This window comes from Metopolophium dirhodum, chromosome 3 (genome assembly GCF_019925205.1).
Source record: "Metopolophium dirhodum isolate CAU chromosome 3, ASM1992520v1, whole genome shotgun sequence".
NCBI classification, from domain to species: domain Eukaryota; kingdom Metazoa; phylum Arthropoda; class Insecta; order Hemiptera; family Aphididae; genus Metopolophium; species Metopolophium dirhodum.
In genome coordinates, this window is record NC_083562.1 from 12979272 (window position 1) to 12993656 (window position 14385).

The window sequence follows — 14385 nt, forward strand, 5'->3', positions numbered from 1 at the left end:
TAATGGTACAAATCATAATATCTTTCATAAAGTCATATAATATTGTATTAATGACGTTGGTAGATATTATTTTAAATGTAAATGTTGAGACTTGTAATTGATGGCTGTCGATTTGTTAGTATTGCCAATCAAAATATCGTTTCGTGACGAACGGTGCAGGTGCATACTTGTACACGATTGGAAGTAGCGTTATTGATCAGATACCTGCTGGGTATTACTCCAATAGGGATGTGAATTTAACGCACTGAAAACCGATAAGCTGAAATGACGTCGTGCAGTGCATTTCGAATGTTGACATATTATTATGAATAGATTTCGATTGACTATGACCTTGATAGATAACTCGGTAAGCCTGGAAAAAATAACGTGCAGCTGTACCCACTGCGTGCCACCGTTTTGATCCGATCGATCGTGGGTAGCCGTAGCGTCCCCTTAGTAACGGGTATACACCATACACATCACACAACACGTATTGCTGCCGACCGTTAGAGAGAAACCTACCCACCGACCAGACGGAAAAATAAAAACTACCCATCTAGCCGTATTTTTTTTTTCAAAACTACTGTGCTACCTCGACCACGCATTTTGAGTGGCCGCGATGGACCACACGCGCCCGGACTCGGCGACGGATGCAGAGGACGTGGACGATCCGGATGGCCGGCTGTACGAGTATCTGCTGGACAGCGGCGTGCTGAACGACGTGCACACGTTGGCCGAGTCGATCGTCTGCTCGTCCGTGTCGTCGTCTGACGTGGACGGCGGTGATGACGAAAACATCGACGCCGATTCCGTCGCCCGGCGGATCGCTGACCGGCTGCTGGAGCAGAACGCCGACGACGTCGAGCGGGCACTGGACGCGGCGGTGCGCGACGCTCTGCTGGTCACTGGGTCGGCCGGCCGGCTGGTGGACCACCGGTGGCCGAGGCTGGTGGACATCGGGCCGGGCCGGCTGGCGCGCGATACCACCCGTAGCCTAAACGCGCTCGTCCGGCTGCCGTTCACGTACGACACCTACATGGGCGCTTACTTCCGGCGGCTGACCGAAGGACTGTCCCGCGCCGTGTCGGTGGACGTGCATTTCGGCCTTGCGATCCGCGTGTACGCCAAGCTCGTGGACATGGCGCCGGACCCGGAGAGCGCGGCCGAAAGTTTCAGTTCACTGTGCGAGGCCACGCACGCGCGGTGCTTGTTACGGCAGCGCCGCGACTTCGGCAAGACGGTGGCAGCCGTGTCGCTGACGGCCAGGTGTCTGTCTGTGGTCTGCAGGCGGGCCGCCGGCTGTCGCGGGGCCGTTAAACCAGCTGTCGTAGAGTTTGTGGCCACCATTGCGTCCGACCCCGGTGGCCGTGGTCCGTACGCCGTTCTGTGCTGCGCCGATCCGACTGCCACGTGGTTCGACACCGTTTCTAAGTATCACTCGTCCCGGTCCGCTTTTTTCCAGGTAAATTACCCTTAGCATCACCAATTTTCACTATAAAAATAGCACAGTATTATCTATAATTATAGTTTATAAAGAAAATTAATTTTCTATACAATCATCCATTCTGCAGAAGTTTGTTTCTTTATGGCGGTGCTGGGGTAACGTTACTCTGCCACGATTGTAAATTTGTAGCCAAACTTTAAACATTTAAATTAGGACAAAAACTTGAAAAGGTCATACAGAAGAAAAAAAAAGTTGTTTTAGTTTGGAAGTACATTGATTCCCTAGAAATATTATACTGAAGTGTATTTTAAATTCACACAAAACTATATTTAAAATATTATAATGGTAAGCTTTGATATTAAATCTCAAATGTTACGCGCGGAACAAACTCCTAACTTTATGAAATGCTGAGGTGGCTGTATACCTACGCAAAAGTGTAAAATAATTAATTGGAGTGCTCTGGTGGGGCTCAGTGGTTGGCCTCAGTCATTAACTAGGTGTCCCTAGTTCCCGGATGGGTGACTACCCGTGTTTTAGTGACAATAATTCCTCGTCACATCTACACATGTTCCAAACTGTACATTATAACCCTACAAAATAAGAAACCGACTAAAAAAATTATAATCTTTAGACTAATCACCTCAGATGTTGTGTCGAAGCATTAATTCAATGAAAAAAAAAAATTATAAAAAAGTGACAAAAACTAAAAGAAAATTATTATTATATTAATATTCTAAAGTTCTTCCTCTTTATCTGTATATTTGAGTGTTATATGGTCCGTTATCCTTTAGACTCTAGAGTATAGGTCAGTGGTTGTAGACTTATTGGATTTTCAACTCATTTCAGTTATTTATTTTTTGTGACACGTATGTTTAAAATAAAAATCTGATTGATAAGTACCTACTGTTTTATTTGTGCACAACAACTTGACTGATTTTTAACTAATGTAATATAATCATAATAAATTATTATATTAATTATAATTTTAGATTAAAGTAGCTAGTCTTAAATGGATTAGTAGTTAACTAAAAGATGGCAACAAAATATAATTCAAATTAATAATGAATTGGGTAAAATAAAATTATTTGTGGTGCACCACAAAGTAGTGTGGTTAGTTCATGATTTTTCATATTATATATAAACACTAAACAGTATATTATACTATATTATGCAACTTAAGTGGTATGATGATCATATGGATTATAGATGACCACTCTGTAACATATGCAAATGATACTTGTTTGCTTATTTCAGATAATAAATTCTTGGAATTCAGTTTATCAAAAATCAATAAATGAACTAAGGATTTAAAGAATTAAAAAAGTACTTGGTTTATTTAAATCTAAAAAAAATATCGTTAAATACCTATTAAACATTTTTTAAATACTTTTTTTTATTACATTTAGTTTATATAATACCCTTATCCACTTTGATGATCTGACTGTACATTCTATGTACATTTTTGTATAGTAATAATACCGAATTTAATAATAAAAAACTCAAGGGTTCAAACTTTAAAAGTATATAATATTTAAGTTTAATGTATGTTGATAGTCACTTAAATGGAATCTACATGTAAACAATAAAGTTAAGCAGCTATATTCAACTGTTAATACATTTTATAAACTTCAGAATATCTTGCCATTAAATATAATTTGGACTATATTATAATAATACATTGTACATAGTACATACCTACCATTGTTTCTTTTTAATATGGCTATTTATTAGTATTACTTATCCAATATTAATTTTAACCATAACAATTTCAATTTTTATAGAATTATTGTTATTATTATAGTTTTTTTTTAAACTTATGATGCTCTTATAAGAACTTAAAATATGGAAATTATGTTTTGATATTAGATATCAATTATGAGGAATAATGGTAGATTGTAGAGAATTAACTTTTGTTTGTAGAACATTTTGAAATAGTGGAAAGTAGTGATTAAGACCAAATCTTCAAAATTTGGTTACGGCAGTAACGTCGCCTGAACAGCGCCATAATTAAATAATGAAGTAGAAAATGTTGTGATATTTTTACGGTAAAATGTGTTCTTGGTGGTATTGTGGTAACTGACTTCGTTATTTCCAGTGCCTTGACGGCGATCGGAGACTGCTTCGGGCCGTCGTATCCGGTTTCCACGAGTGGATCGCCGAACCCGAGATACCCCGACGGTCGGACATAGCGGATATAGCGGCCGTGGTACGGTACGCCCGCGCGCTGCACGCCACGTACCTGCTGGCCAAGATGTTCAGATACCGCGCCACGACGGCAATGTTCCCGGTCAAGGTGTCTAGAACGCTGCGGATCCACGCAGCCGGTATATCGAACCACTGTCTCGGATTCCTGTCCGCCATCCGCCGGTGCGTTCCTGCGACGTTGACGAACGGCCTCTGCCTGCTGGTGGCCGCGATTGCCGCGTTCCAGCCTGAGACGCTTGACTCTGTCGCGGAAAACGCTTTCGGCTTGCGCATACTGGCCAAGGTCATTGAGCGTTCAGACGCGTTGCCTGCAGCGTGCCAACAGTTGGTGGATGGATTGTTCGAGAAAAGGCGCTGGAAGGATGCCGGCGGCGCGGACGTGGATTCCCTGACGGCGGTCGCGGCCACGTTGACTGGTAGTAGTCACGATGAGATCTGGCGGTTGATCACCAGGAGGATGTCATTCCTGGAAAACGCGGCCGCCGGTGATCCTAACCTCGGCCGTCGTCGGCAGCTCTTGACCAACGTGCGCGGCACGCCGCTGGGCACGTCCACGTACGACATGCTGCAGCGGGGAGACGCGACGACGCGCCGGGACGACTTTGATTGGTCAGATCCGCGACAGCTGTTGATGGTGAGCGTCGCCTGCACCACGGCCGCCGGCAGACGCTGGCTGGGTCAGACGGACGCGTTCGGTTCGCTTGACGGATTCGTAGCGACCCGTTCGCGTCGAACGGAAGTCTCTCTCGACCCGGACGGTGACCGGAAGTCGCTCGACTCGATCGTCCGCGTCGCCTATTCCTATTGCGCGTCGATTGGAGGTCAGCATTATTATTATTATTATTATTATTATTATTATACATCAGCGGTTCCCTATTTCAAGGACACTACATCCCATACGAAAATAAAAATAATATTATATACAATTTAAAGTTATTATTTCTGTTAATTTCAATTTGAATTTTATAATAATAATAAGTTGTAATTATAAATATAATAATAATAGTAAAAATAGTTTTATACGTTTATACGGACTATTTATCTGATTTTCAAAAATTGTGTCCAAATACTTCCGTAGTCCGTACTATTCCGAGTCAATGGGTCTCAAAAGTAACGGAAATAAATAATATAACATTATAGGTACGCAAGATCTGTGTGGTCATAGTTCTGTCAACTTTCCTGCGAACGAGCTTTTAATTGGTTATAAATTAGATAATTAATGTTTAATTTTTTAACGATAATTCTCTAAGTATTCATAGCTAGGCACCGTAGCTAAATTTGGTCCAAATAAGTGGACACCATCGGGTAATTATTTGGGAACCGCTGTTATACATCATAGCTCCGTACCTTTGGCGGGAATTTTAATTTCACCTTTGATTTTTTTACAGGCTTAAACGTTGTACTTGACCATTGCTGTGACGACGTTTCGGACGTTGCAATAACCGGGATAATGACACTGACGAAACTTTACTACGCTTCGCTTCAAAATTTTGATGGTCATCCCATTCCGAGAGACGTTCTTGTGATGCTGTGGTTGCGTTTAGTACAAGCCGCCACGCACACGATCAGCTCACGTGTTTACACGGACTTAAAACTAAACTATCAAGTATAAAGTGTAATATTTATAAATTATCGTACCATTATTGTCAGCCGCAGTTGATGATAATAATAATATTATTACAAAAATAAACACACACATTATAGCACTACGCCTACACAATAGATACGCTATTCATGCAGTGTGTATAACTCATGACCCAACCGCGTTTATGGTAATGTACCGTTTAAAAGTTTGGTCCGTTTGGACAGCTCGGCAATCACTAATCATAATGATCATCTTTGCCCTCCAGTCGTAATAATAATGTTACGCGATTGTATATGCGAAGCGCACAGTGCGCATACCATGAATTATATTATAATGTGTATTATAAACCGAATAGAAAGTCAATATTAAATTTGTTGCGTAACCATAACTCCTAAAAGTTTCGTTTCAACCGTCGACCGTGGGCAAGGGTCGCCGCTTGTGGCTCGTGCCGCGTGTGTGATTATGAAATGTTTATTTTTGGGTGGTTTTTTGTTTGTTTTTGACAGGAAACATTATTAAAACTGTCCGCCGAAAGCCGTACGGAAGACGAAATAGTTTTCGTCGACGAAACAACCGAACTTTTGACAAAATTACAACGCCCTCTGCTGTCGGACGGCACTCGGTACGCCACTGAATCTACCCCTGGCGCTCTGGCTGGGTTTTTGGCAAATACTAATCAACATCACGGCGGTGCCTGGCTACAGAGGGTTCGCTCTATAATAATCCATTCCGACCAGATAACCGTGAGTACCTGTATAATGATTACATGGTGATTTACCAAGCATGGTCACCACCATTATATCCGTATGTTTTACCAGTTTCAAGCATTAGAACATAATAATTAAATAATAATAATATACCATTTAAGTTTCTGAGAAATCGGAAATTAAATAAATGTTTAGTTAAAGGATCATATAAAACGTGATTAAGTATGATTGGTGCAATAAACGCACAAAAGTCAGAAAAACGATTCAACAAAATTGTAATGTATAATAAATTAATAACTGGGACGTTTCGGCAGGGAACGGAGACGATGGATTTAATAGCATCGGTCGGTCGTCGCCGTTTTGATGGCCAACTCGACCTGGGCGCTTTCGATCGTAAATTAAACCTAACCGATTTCGATGTCACCGGAATTCGATTGGCGCTGAGGTTAAAAAAAAACACGTTATAATATTAAAATACTATTCGATTACGAAATTTTTTTCTTCGACATATTAGTTATTATTATTATTGTTGCAGGTACGGGTCGAGCGTCGGGTTGGTGGCCGAAGATTCGGCGGCGTCCTCGGAGCTCGAACAACTATACAGTCGTGTTGAAAGACGAGGATCGCCGGGGCTATTCGATTGCATGACTTGTACGTTGTTTATAGCGTCGCGAGGATCGGAAAACGGGTTTGTGATGCACACCGCGGTGGTGGCGGTGCAGGCTGTATAGGTTTTTGTATAAAATTGTATTATATTATACTTATAATTTATATTATGTGTGTAATAAAGGTGTATTGAGGCGTGCGCCGTACTGCTCAGACTCTACGAAACAACGCGATACGTTTGGCCGCCGGCATTTGACGATGACGACGACAGGAGAGCTGCTTTTGGCCATTTGATTGAAGGGCTGTTGCAACAAGAGCAACCCGAAGTGTTCAATGCGTTTAAGGTTAGGAACGTCTAGTGGAATGAGTATTGATTGTGTCGGGTATGGGAATTAGCGGGGGCGGCACTGGGAGCCCGATAAAAAATGATTTCCGAACGAATGTTTCAAATTAATCGACCAAAATCAATTTTATTTTTACGTTTCTACGGTTTTATTCAAACATATATTTACGAAAGGAAGTCAAGGAAGTCTTGTTAGAAGGAGTAAAAACTTGATATGATTAATCATTTTTGTTTTATTTTTTTTCATTGCGTTATAATCTATGATTAAACAACTAAATATAAATACTATTAATAGTGTAATATAGGTACGCAATATACCTATATATATATATACCCAATGGCCAATATTATATACTGTATGAATATAAGTCCTTTTTTTAATGTAAATACAATTCACTCATAACATTTTGTTGTAGAAAACAAAATGGAACTTGAGTAAATAAAAAAAATCGGGGAAGTCACTCAGCTGTAGAATAGTTGTCAAGTATACCTTGTCATTGAGTAGGTAGGTGTTTGTAATGGATACGTGAAATTTGAAGTCAATGATAAATCATTGCATATTATGATGAAAAATTCTGAACGGAGATTGTCTGTTACTCTGTTAGCTTATATTTTGGAGAATATTCTATTATATATTTACATAACTATTGGTCATTTATTTTATAATTAGCAATTCGGTAGGTATTTTAAATTAATTTTTGTCGAAAACATCGTATTTATTCCATTACTATTTTTTATAATAGTGTGTATGCGACTTGTATAGTTATAGCTAGGTATATCATTATATTATATTATTGTTATTATCTTTTGAGTCAATACCGACTTACCGTAGAATTTGAATTTCAATGTCGACATGTCGTCTATACACAAACGGTGCCTACATATTTATTTTTTAGATTTTTATGTTATAGTAAGTAGTGCTCATGAGAAATATTGACATTGTACAATATTGTCAAGCCTTAGCTAATTAAAATTGAAAATGTCACTAAAATATAGGTTGATTTTGAAGAATTTTGTTAAAATTTAACTTCAAACTTTTATAAAAAGACTATGTATCTATTTATATTTAATATTTTTAAATTTCTAGAAGTAAATTAATGTGCGATCTTTTATTAAATTTTCAAGATTAAGAAATAATTTGAAAATGTCATATATTTATAAATAGCACAAAAAGAGGTACAATATTTTTAAAATCATACCTAAACATGTCTTGTAACCTAATATTCATATTAGGTATATATTTCAAGTTTCTACAGTAATTTATTTTTGAGTTGAAACAAAATAATAAAATCTTAGTGTCACAAAATTTTGTGTAAGAATCCCCGTTTTTACATAATTGTTTTTTGTTGGTTTTGGTTACTTTTAAAAGTACTTTCAAAGTTGAATATTAAATAATTTGTATTGCTATATAAGGTGATAACGAAAAAAAAAAAAAAAATTATAATAATAAAACTCATAATTGTAGAACCATTACATTATTAAATCCTCTCAGAATCTAATATAATGTTCTATATAGTTGAGTCTACTAAAAATATTTTAGTGAGCTTTTGGCTTGCACAATTCGATTTAATTATCAATTATTTTATCTTAAATATGGAACAAATAAAAATAAATACATTTTTTAATTTAAATATTTCGGTAGTATTAAATTTCCATCCATTTGGTAATTATATAAAATATACCTATACTTGCAAAATATTTTTGAACATTTTAATTATAAAAATGAACACTATAATATAATGACCTCGACCCTTAATAAAACTGCAAAATTTTTCATTGGAAGCGGGAGTTACGACCCCTCATCATACCAGCACACCAACTGACCAAGTATGTTCCCTACCGGGTAAAATAAGCGGTATCGTGTAAGCGGGAGATTGAGATAAAAATAAATAAAAATAAGATCGGTAATTACAAGTGCTAGCTGGTATTTTTCAATTGGCTCATCAGTAGCTCGGTATCTCGTGATATTGACCCGTTGGCCGTTCATAGTCGTGATTTATGCGTACATGTACCTACGTTCTCGTGGTTTCCAGTTTCCAATTATAAACGCTCATTGCTTAAGGCAGTAAGTTGTTGAAAATTAAATGAAGTATATTTATATTAATAGGTATAATTATAAATTATACGAGTGATCCTCTCGGCCATGGATTTATGTCATTTAATGTTATAATAATATGTCGGTTATGTAGTGGGTAGAACATTTAAAAACGTTTAAATATTAATTTAATAAAAAATTAAATAATATTTGTTTGACATTATAGGTTATTTCTTAAAACATTAAAAATTTAAATTTATTGGAAATATTTATTGCGCGATTGATGTTATTACAACTCAATAAAATGTAATAATAATATTTATACATTATATACTATCTAATCGTAGGTTATAGTTATGAAGATACACGTAGATTAACATATTTATTAGTTAGTAAGAACCTACGGCAAGTGTGATTTAAGATATTGCATATGCATTTGAAGTGATGGGCATAAAAATACTGAACTGTTAAAGTATTAAAGCAGTGCAAAGTGCATAAATATTATTATTAATTTATTCTATAAAGTATAAAATCGTTTACTAGGTAGTACCCACATAAAACCATAAACACACCGACAAGTAAAAGTGGAACGTTACATCCGAGGTATTATAATAGTAATGTTGTGGTTATTTACATGACTATTATTGTGAACACAAGGCTAACTTCACTGCATTATTATCAGATCAAAAGACATTATGTAAATCCATATTCGTTAGGCCTTTACATACTTATTTTTAGTAAACATATCATAATTTTTGTATGTTATTGTTTTTAATGCAGAGTCAAGTACCTATTCGATTTGGAGCAATTACTCGAGGCTCGAACTCCACCAAGTACATAATATTTATTAATTTACCGGGTATCGAATTTCATTTAAAATTCCGTACAACCTCAATCAAACAATATTCGTGTATACGAGAGAGTGGAATCATGCCTTAGGTTTATTTTCGACATATTTTGGTGCAAATATAACAAATATAAAATAATCATTATTAAGTCCATTGGATTTCGATTATTTTGTTCATATAAATTATACGAATTAGTATGAATGATATTATCTATACTTTAAATATTTAATAGTATTTGTTTATATTGTGACGTTAAAAGTCAACAGTGTTTGAACCAATTAGCGTAATATTACTTTTTAATTTAAAACGTTTTATGTAGTAGCGCGTTTATACATGAAATACTATTGTATTTAAGTATTCATTAATATAAGTCTTGTAATACACGTAGTACTCATGTTTTAAATTCTTGGAATATAACATAATTTATATATATATTATATTATTAGAGGTACACATACCTTTATCAGCGTCGTGACCTATAATTAGAATCTAAGTGCGTTATATTATTATTATCATCTATATATGTAGTAAGTATTATTATGGGTATTTTACGTACATTTATTGCGTGGGCGTTACAATATTATGATTCAAAAGTTAATTTGGCTCGATAAGCATACTAACAACGACGTAGTCTTACGAATACTTAATTAGCGATTTTTTTTTAATATTTTTTTTTATGTCATGAAATCGCGTAGGGGACTAGAAATTAAAAAGAGCATATTATTATGACAGTGACTCGGGGAGGTCGAATCAAACAATGGAACGTTTAACCTTTGATGATGATTTTTTTTTCGAGCTGAAATTATGCGGTCTTGTTGTGCATTTCACCGTCGTAATAAGCGAGACACGACTATCATTGTTAGTATGTAGAGCTACATACTATAATATAGTATATATACATATATGATAATATAATAATTACGACGACCGTCTCCGATCGGCCGAGTGTGTCAATGCCATCATCGCTCATATCGCATAATATCATGTAATAACTTATAAATAATGACTAATTAATATCGTTACAGATGTCGGGTGTCTCGTGGTGGCTTCTGTGCTCCGGCTGGGCGTCCGACTGTTTTTGGGGCCGTCTGAGCTGGCCCGAAATTTGTCGCTGGCTGTGCCTAGTCGTCGTGCACTCGGTCGACTACCAGGCCTTTTTTTTCATCTGTCTGGCCGTGGCTCAAAAGCGCCGCTGGTTGGAGGCGTTCAGCCTGGGCCGGTTTCACGATACCGTTTTCCAGGTACTGTAATATATATATATATATAAGTACAGTGGCGTAGTTAAATGAGGGTGGACAAGGGCAAAGGTCAACATTTAAATCTTAAATAAAGTTCCCTTAATTACAATACCGAATATTTATGATAATAATATAATTTCAAAATGTTACTGAAAAGCAAGTTAAACGTATGTAACTGCATAATGTATACATGAATGTTATATTAAATTTTATTACAATATGATTTAGACTCTAAACAAATTTAATGAATATCTCCCTTATAATAGGTAATTAACATATAAACGACCACGACGGTGTTTTTCTTTATTTTCTAGAGTGATTTCTGGGATTTCCGACTGGCTGACCATGCCATTTATCTAGAGGAATTGGCAAAAAAGTACCAACGGTGCATATCGAAAAAACTCGCGGCCGAATTCGATATGAATTAGAGACGTATTACACCTATATATAATAACCACGTCCAACTTCAGTTTTCAGCGTTTCGGTTCATTTTTGTCCGTCGACGATTTATTGGTACAATAGATACTCCTATATACAATACATATATTCTATGGCGTATACCTATTATAATTTATCATTATATCGAATGACGGTGAGAAGACAATCGAATTAGGTGAACCAGTGCGGTATATAAATAAACGTACGGATCCATGATTGGCATATTTATGGGCAAATATTGATCCAACCGCACTCGTGTGCATAATGTGTTTACATGGGTTTGAGTCCCAGCAATGTCGACCACGACGTTTGTTAAACCCTGCAAATGGTTTCCGTAAACATAACCACGGTTACTACATCGACCGTGATCCAAACATTAACTGTCGGTCGTGACATTAAACGTGTACAGTAGTTTTAAGCAGTAAGCGTCTGGATGATATTAATATTATATTGTTGCTGTTGGTTAGTATATTCCTTTTATAAATTGAATTGTCATCGGGTTTCAATTGAATATAATAATATGTTCTTTTGAAAGTTATTTTTTTTTACATCGTCATTATATACCTATACTTGATGCAAATCTCGAAAACCAATATAGTTGTATAAATATGAGTACGACGATATCGGATCTGGTTATTTTTAAAATAAGCAGAAATTTAATATGAGATATTGGAATCAAAATAAAGATATGTACGTAACGATCGAAATGTATAGTTTAAAAGGATTCGTGCACGTCCTTTGGGCATACTGTTTTCGCCGAGGTTCGGAAAAAAGGTCAAACGCAGAAAAAAAAAAAAACGTTACATGTGTATTCAAATTCAAAATTAAATAAAGGAAATTATGTGAAATAATTTAGGAGAAAGTATATTTTGAACTAAGCAGCTGTTATGCCTATTAAATTTTGATCATACTTTATTGTTGTCACTAATATAGTAAATTTACTAATGAAATCCGTTGCATAACACTCGGAATTACGGTTATTAGATGTATGTATACACATAAACGTGACGTAATTTTGATAAGAAATTAATAGCATACTTAAAATGTTGGGCTTGCAAATCATTGAAAGAAAAAACAATTCATGAAATCCTAAATGATGATAGATTTCAATTAGGTACCATTATATTAAAGTTGTGAAAGTTCTGCATAACTTACGGCCGATCGCTTAATTCGGACGTTTTATTAATGAGTGGCTAATTGACGGTCCGGGAATTCGATTGATGAGTAATAAATAAATGAATAGTCATCATTGGAGCACAAAATATGCGAATTCAATCGCTTTGAGAAATACAACGCAGTTAAACATTTCGCCATTATTTTCGAATTCCGTACAGCGGATGACGCAAATAATAGACAATATGCGAGCGCTTAATAATAAATTATGAACATGTACAGTTATATTTATATATTTTAGTGGATATTGTAACATTACAGTTTGTATAAATACTTATATAGGTACTCGTTTATACATGCGCGAATTGCATAGCAGAAGAAAACGAACCCGTTTTGGCCACGAAACGTCGATTATAATATTATATAATAACTGAAATACGGTAAATTTGAATATAATATCGTTTTAGATTTCTGGAAAATGTTTTTAGGATAACCATGAGATGGAGCAATATTTTGCCGACGCAGATTTTTTTTTCAGTCTACGCTGCAAGTACCTACACAATACGCGCATTTTTTTTTAGCTGGGTACGGTGCTCAAATTGGATTGCACAACGTTCTCAAAGGTGAATCCCCCATCATTCCTACATATCATTACGTGGTTTGCTCATGGAAGGCGAGTATAATGTAATAGTCACAAGTCTTTCATGTCAGATCTTTCACGAGCGCCATGAGTGGAATAACAATTATTATGATTCGACGACGATATACAATATGGTGGCGTGTCTGTCTTCGCTGAAAACATTTCTGGCCCTTTCGGTACGGTTGTCGGATAGATTATACTAAATTATAATAAAATTGGTACATTCCGGTTTAATAATTGTTGATCGGAATAATCTAATTTTTGTAGCGGTGAACTGATGGACGAATGGTTTGTTAGAATTAGAGTTCAACATCATAAATATGTACCTATGTCCTATACCGCTATCGTACAATAATATATACAAACAAATATATTATTTATATTTTACACAATATTATTTATCATTTTATGAAAAATACCGTTGACAAACGAGGTGAGCACCGTAAGGTATGAGTCAAAACGGAGAATAATAATAATAATAATAAATGTATAAACATTGCCGATTTAACAAATATATTCAATCATGCAATTTGTTACTTCGCGGGATCAGTAACTCGTTTGAATTATTGGTGTACTTGGCACAACGACCGAAAACACGATGCACACATAACTAAAGACATTTGCACACAATATGCGTCAACATGAGCATACCCTAAGACGTCGCCATCGTTATTAAATGTTATAGGCATAGCGAACGTCGAGTTTTTACCATTAAGGTTTATGTTTTGTATTCAGCGGCGGTGGCGAGTTCAAAAAGAAAAACGGAAAAAGCAATGCGTGTTTGTAACTAACCTAAACATTTGTCTAACCGCAGCACCGGTTATATAATAAGTGTCGTGGAAATAAAAATAATCTACGCGTGACCTCACCGACCTCACACACTCTAACACACATTACACTACATGTCTACACACACACACACACACACACACACACACACACACATGTACACACAGTAGTTATGACTTATGATCGTTTGAATTTTTCCAACAGCTATGAGCCACTGAATGATGCGTTAGCAATGAGATGATGATAATTATATGACTCGCTGGGGGTAAAAATGTAGAATTTACGTTTTATTTCATTTTAATTTATTATGTAATATGTAATAATATACAATATTCGATTCGTTTTTTTTTTCATAATCAATAGACAATAATTAGCCACAGTTGTACCGTTTTTTTTTTATTTAATTCGATTTTAA

General features: G+C 36.1%; 1 protein-coding gene across 1 annotated transcript; it reads left to right on the forward strand.

The window, feature by feature from the left end:
* The first annotated feature begins 485 nt into the window (after positions 1 to 485).
* Positions 486 to 12466, forward strand: LOC132941013 (uncharacterized). Its single transcript, XM_061008861.1, has 9 exons — positions 486 to 1441; positions 3519 to 4449; positions 5017 to 5234; positions 5720 to 5956; positions 6235 to 6365; positions 6456 to 6608; positions 6711 to 6870; positions 10778 to 10993; positions 11305 to 12466. Exons 1-9 carry the CDS (start codon positions 599 to 601, stop codon positions 11416 to 11418), a joined length of 3003 nt encoding a protein of 1000 aa, XP_060864844.1. The 5' UTR covers positions 486 to 598; the 3' UTR covers positions 11419 to 12466.
* Positions 12467 to 14385: the final 1919 nt, after the last annotated feature.

What these genes read in the sequence shown, in the direction of transcription:
- LOC132941013 (XM_061008861.1), top strand. Translation starts at nt 599, where the DNA reads ATGGACCACACGCGCCCGGACTCGGCGACGGATGCAGAGGACGTGGAC. An exon ending in CCCGGTCCGCTTTTTTCCAG is followed by an intron (nt 1,442 to 3,518) that starts GTAAATTACCCT and finishes CGTTATTTCCAG; the next exon opens with TGCCTTGACGGCGATCGGAG. An exon ending in TCGCGAGGATCGGAAAACGG is followed by an intron (nt 6,609 to 6,710) that starts GTTTGTGATGCA and finishes TGTGTAATAAAG; the next exon opens with GTGTATTGAGGCGTGCGCCG.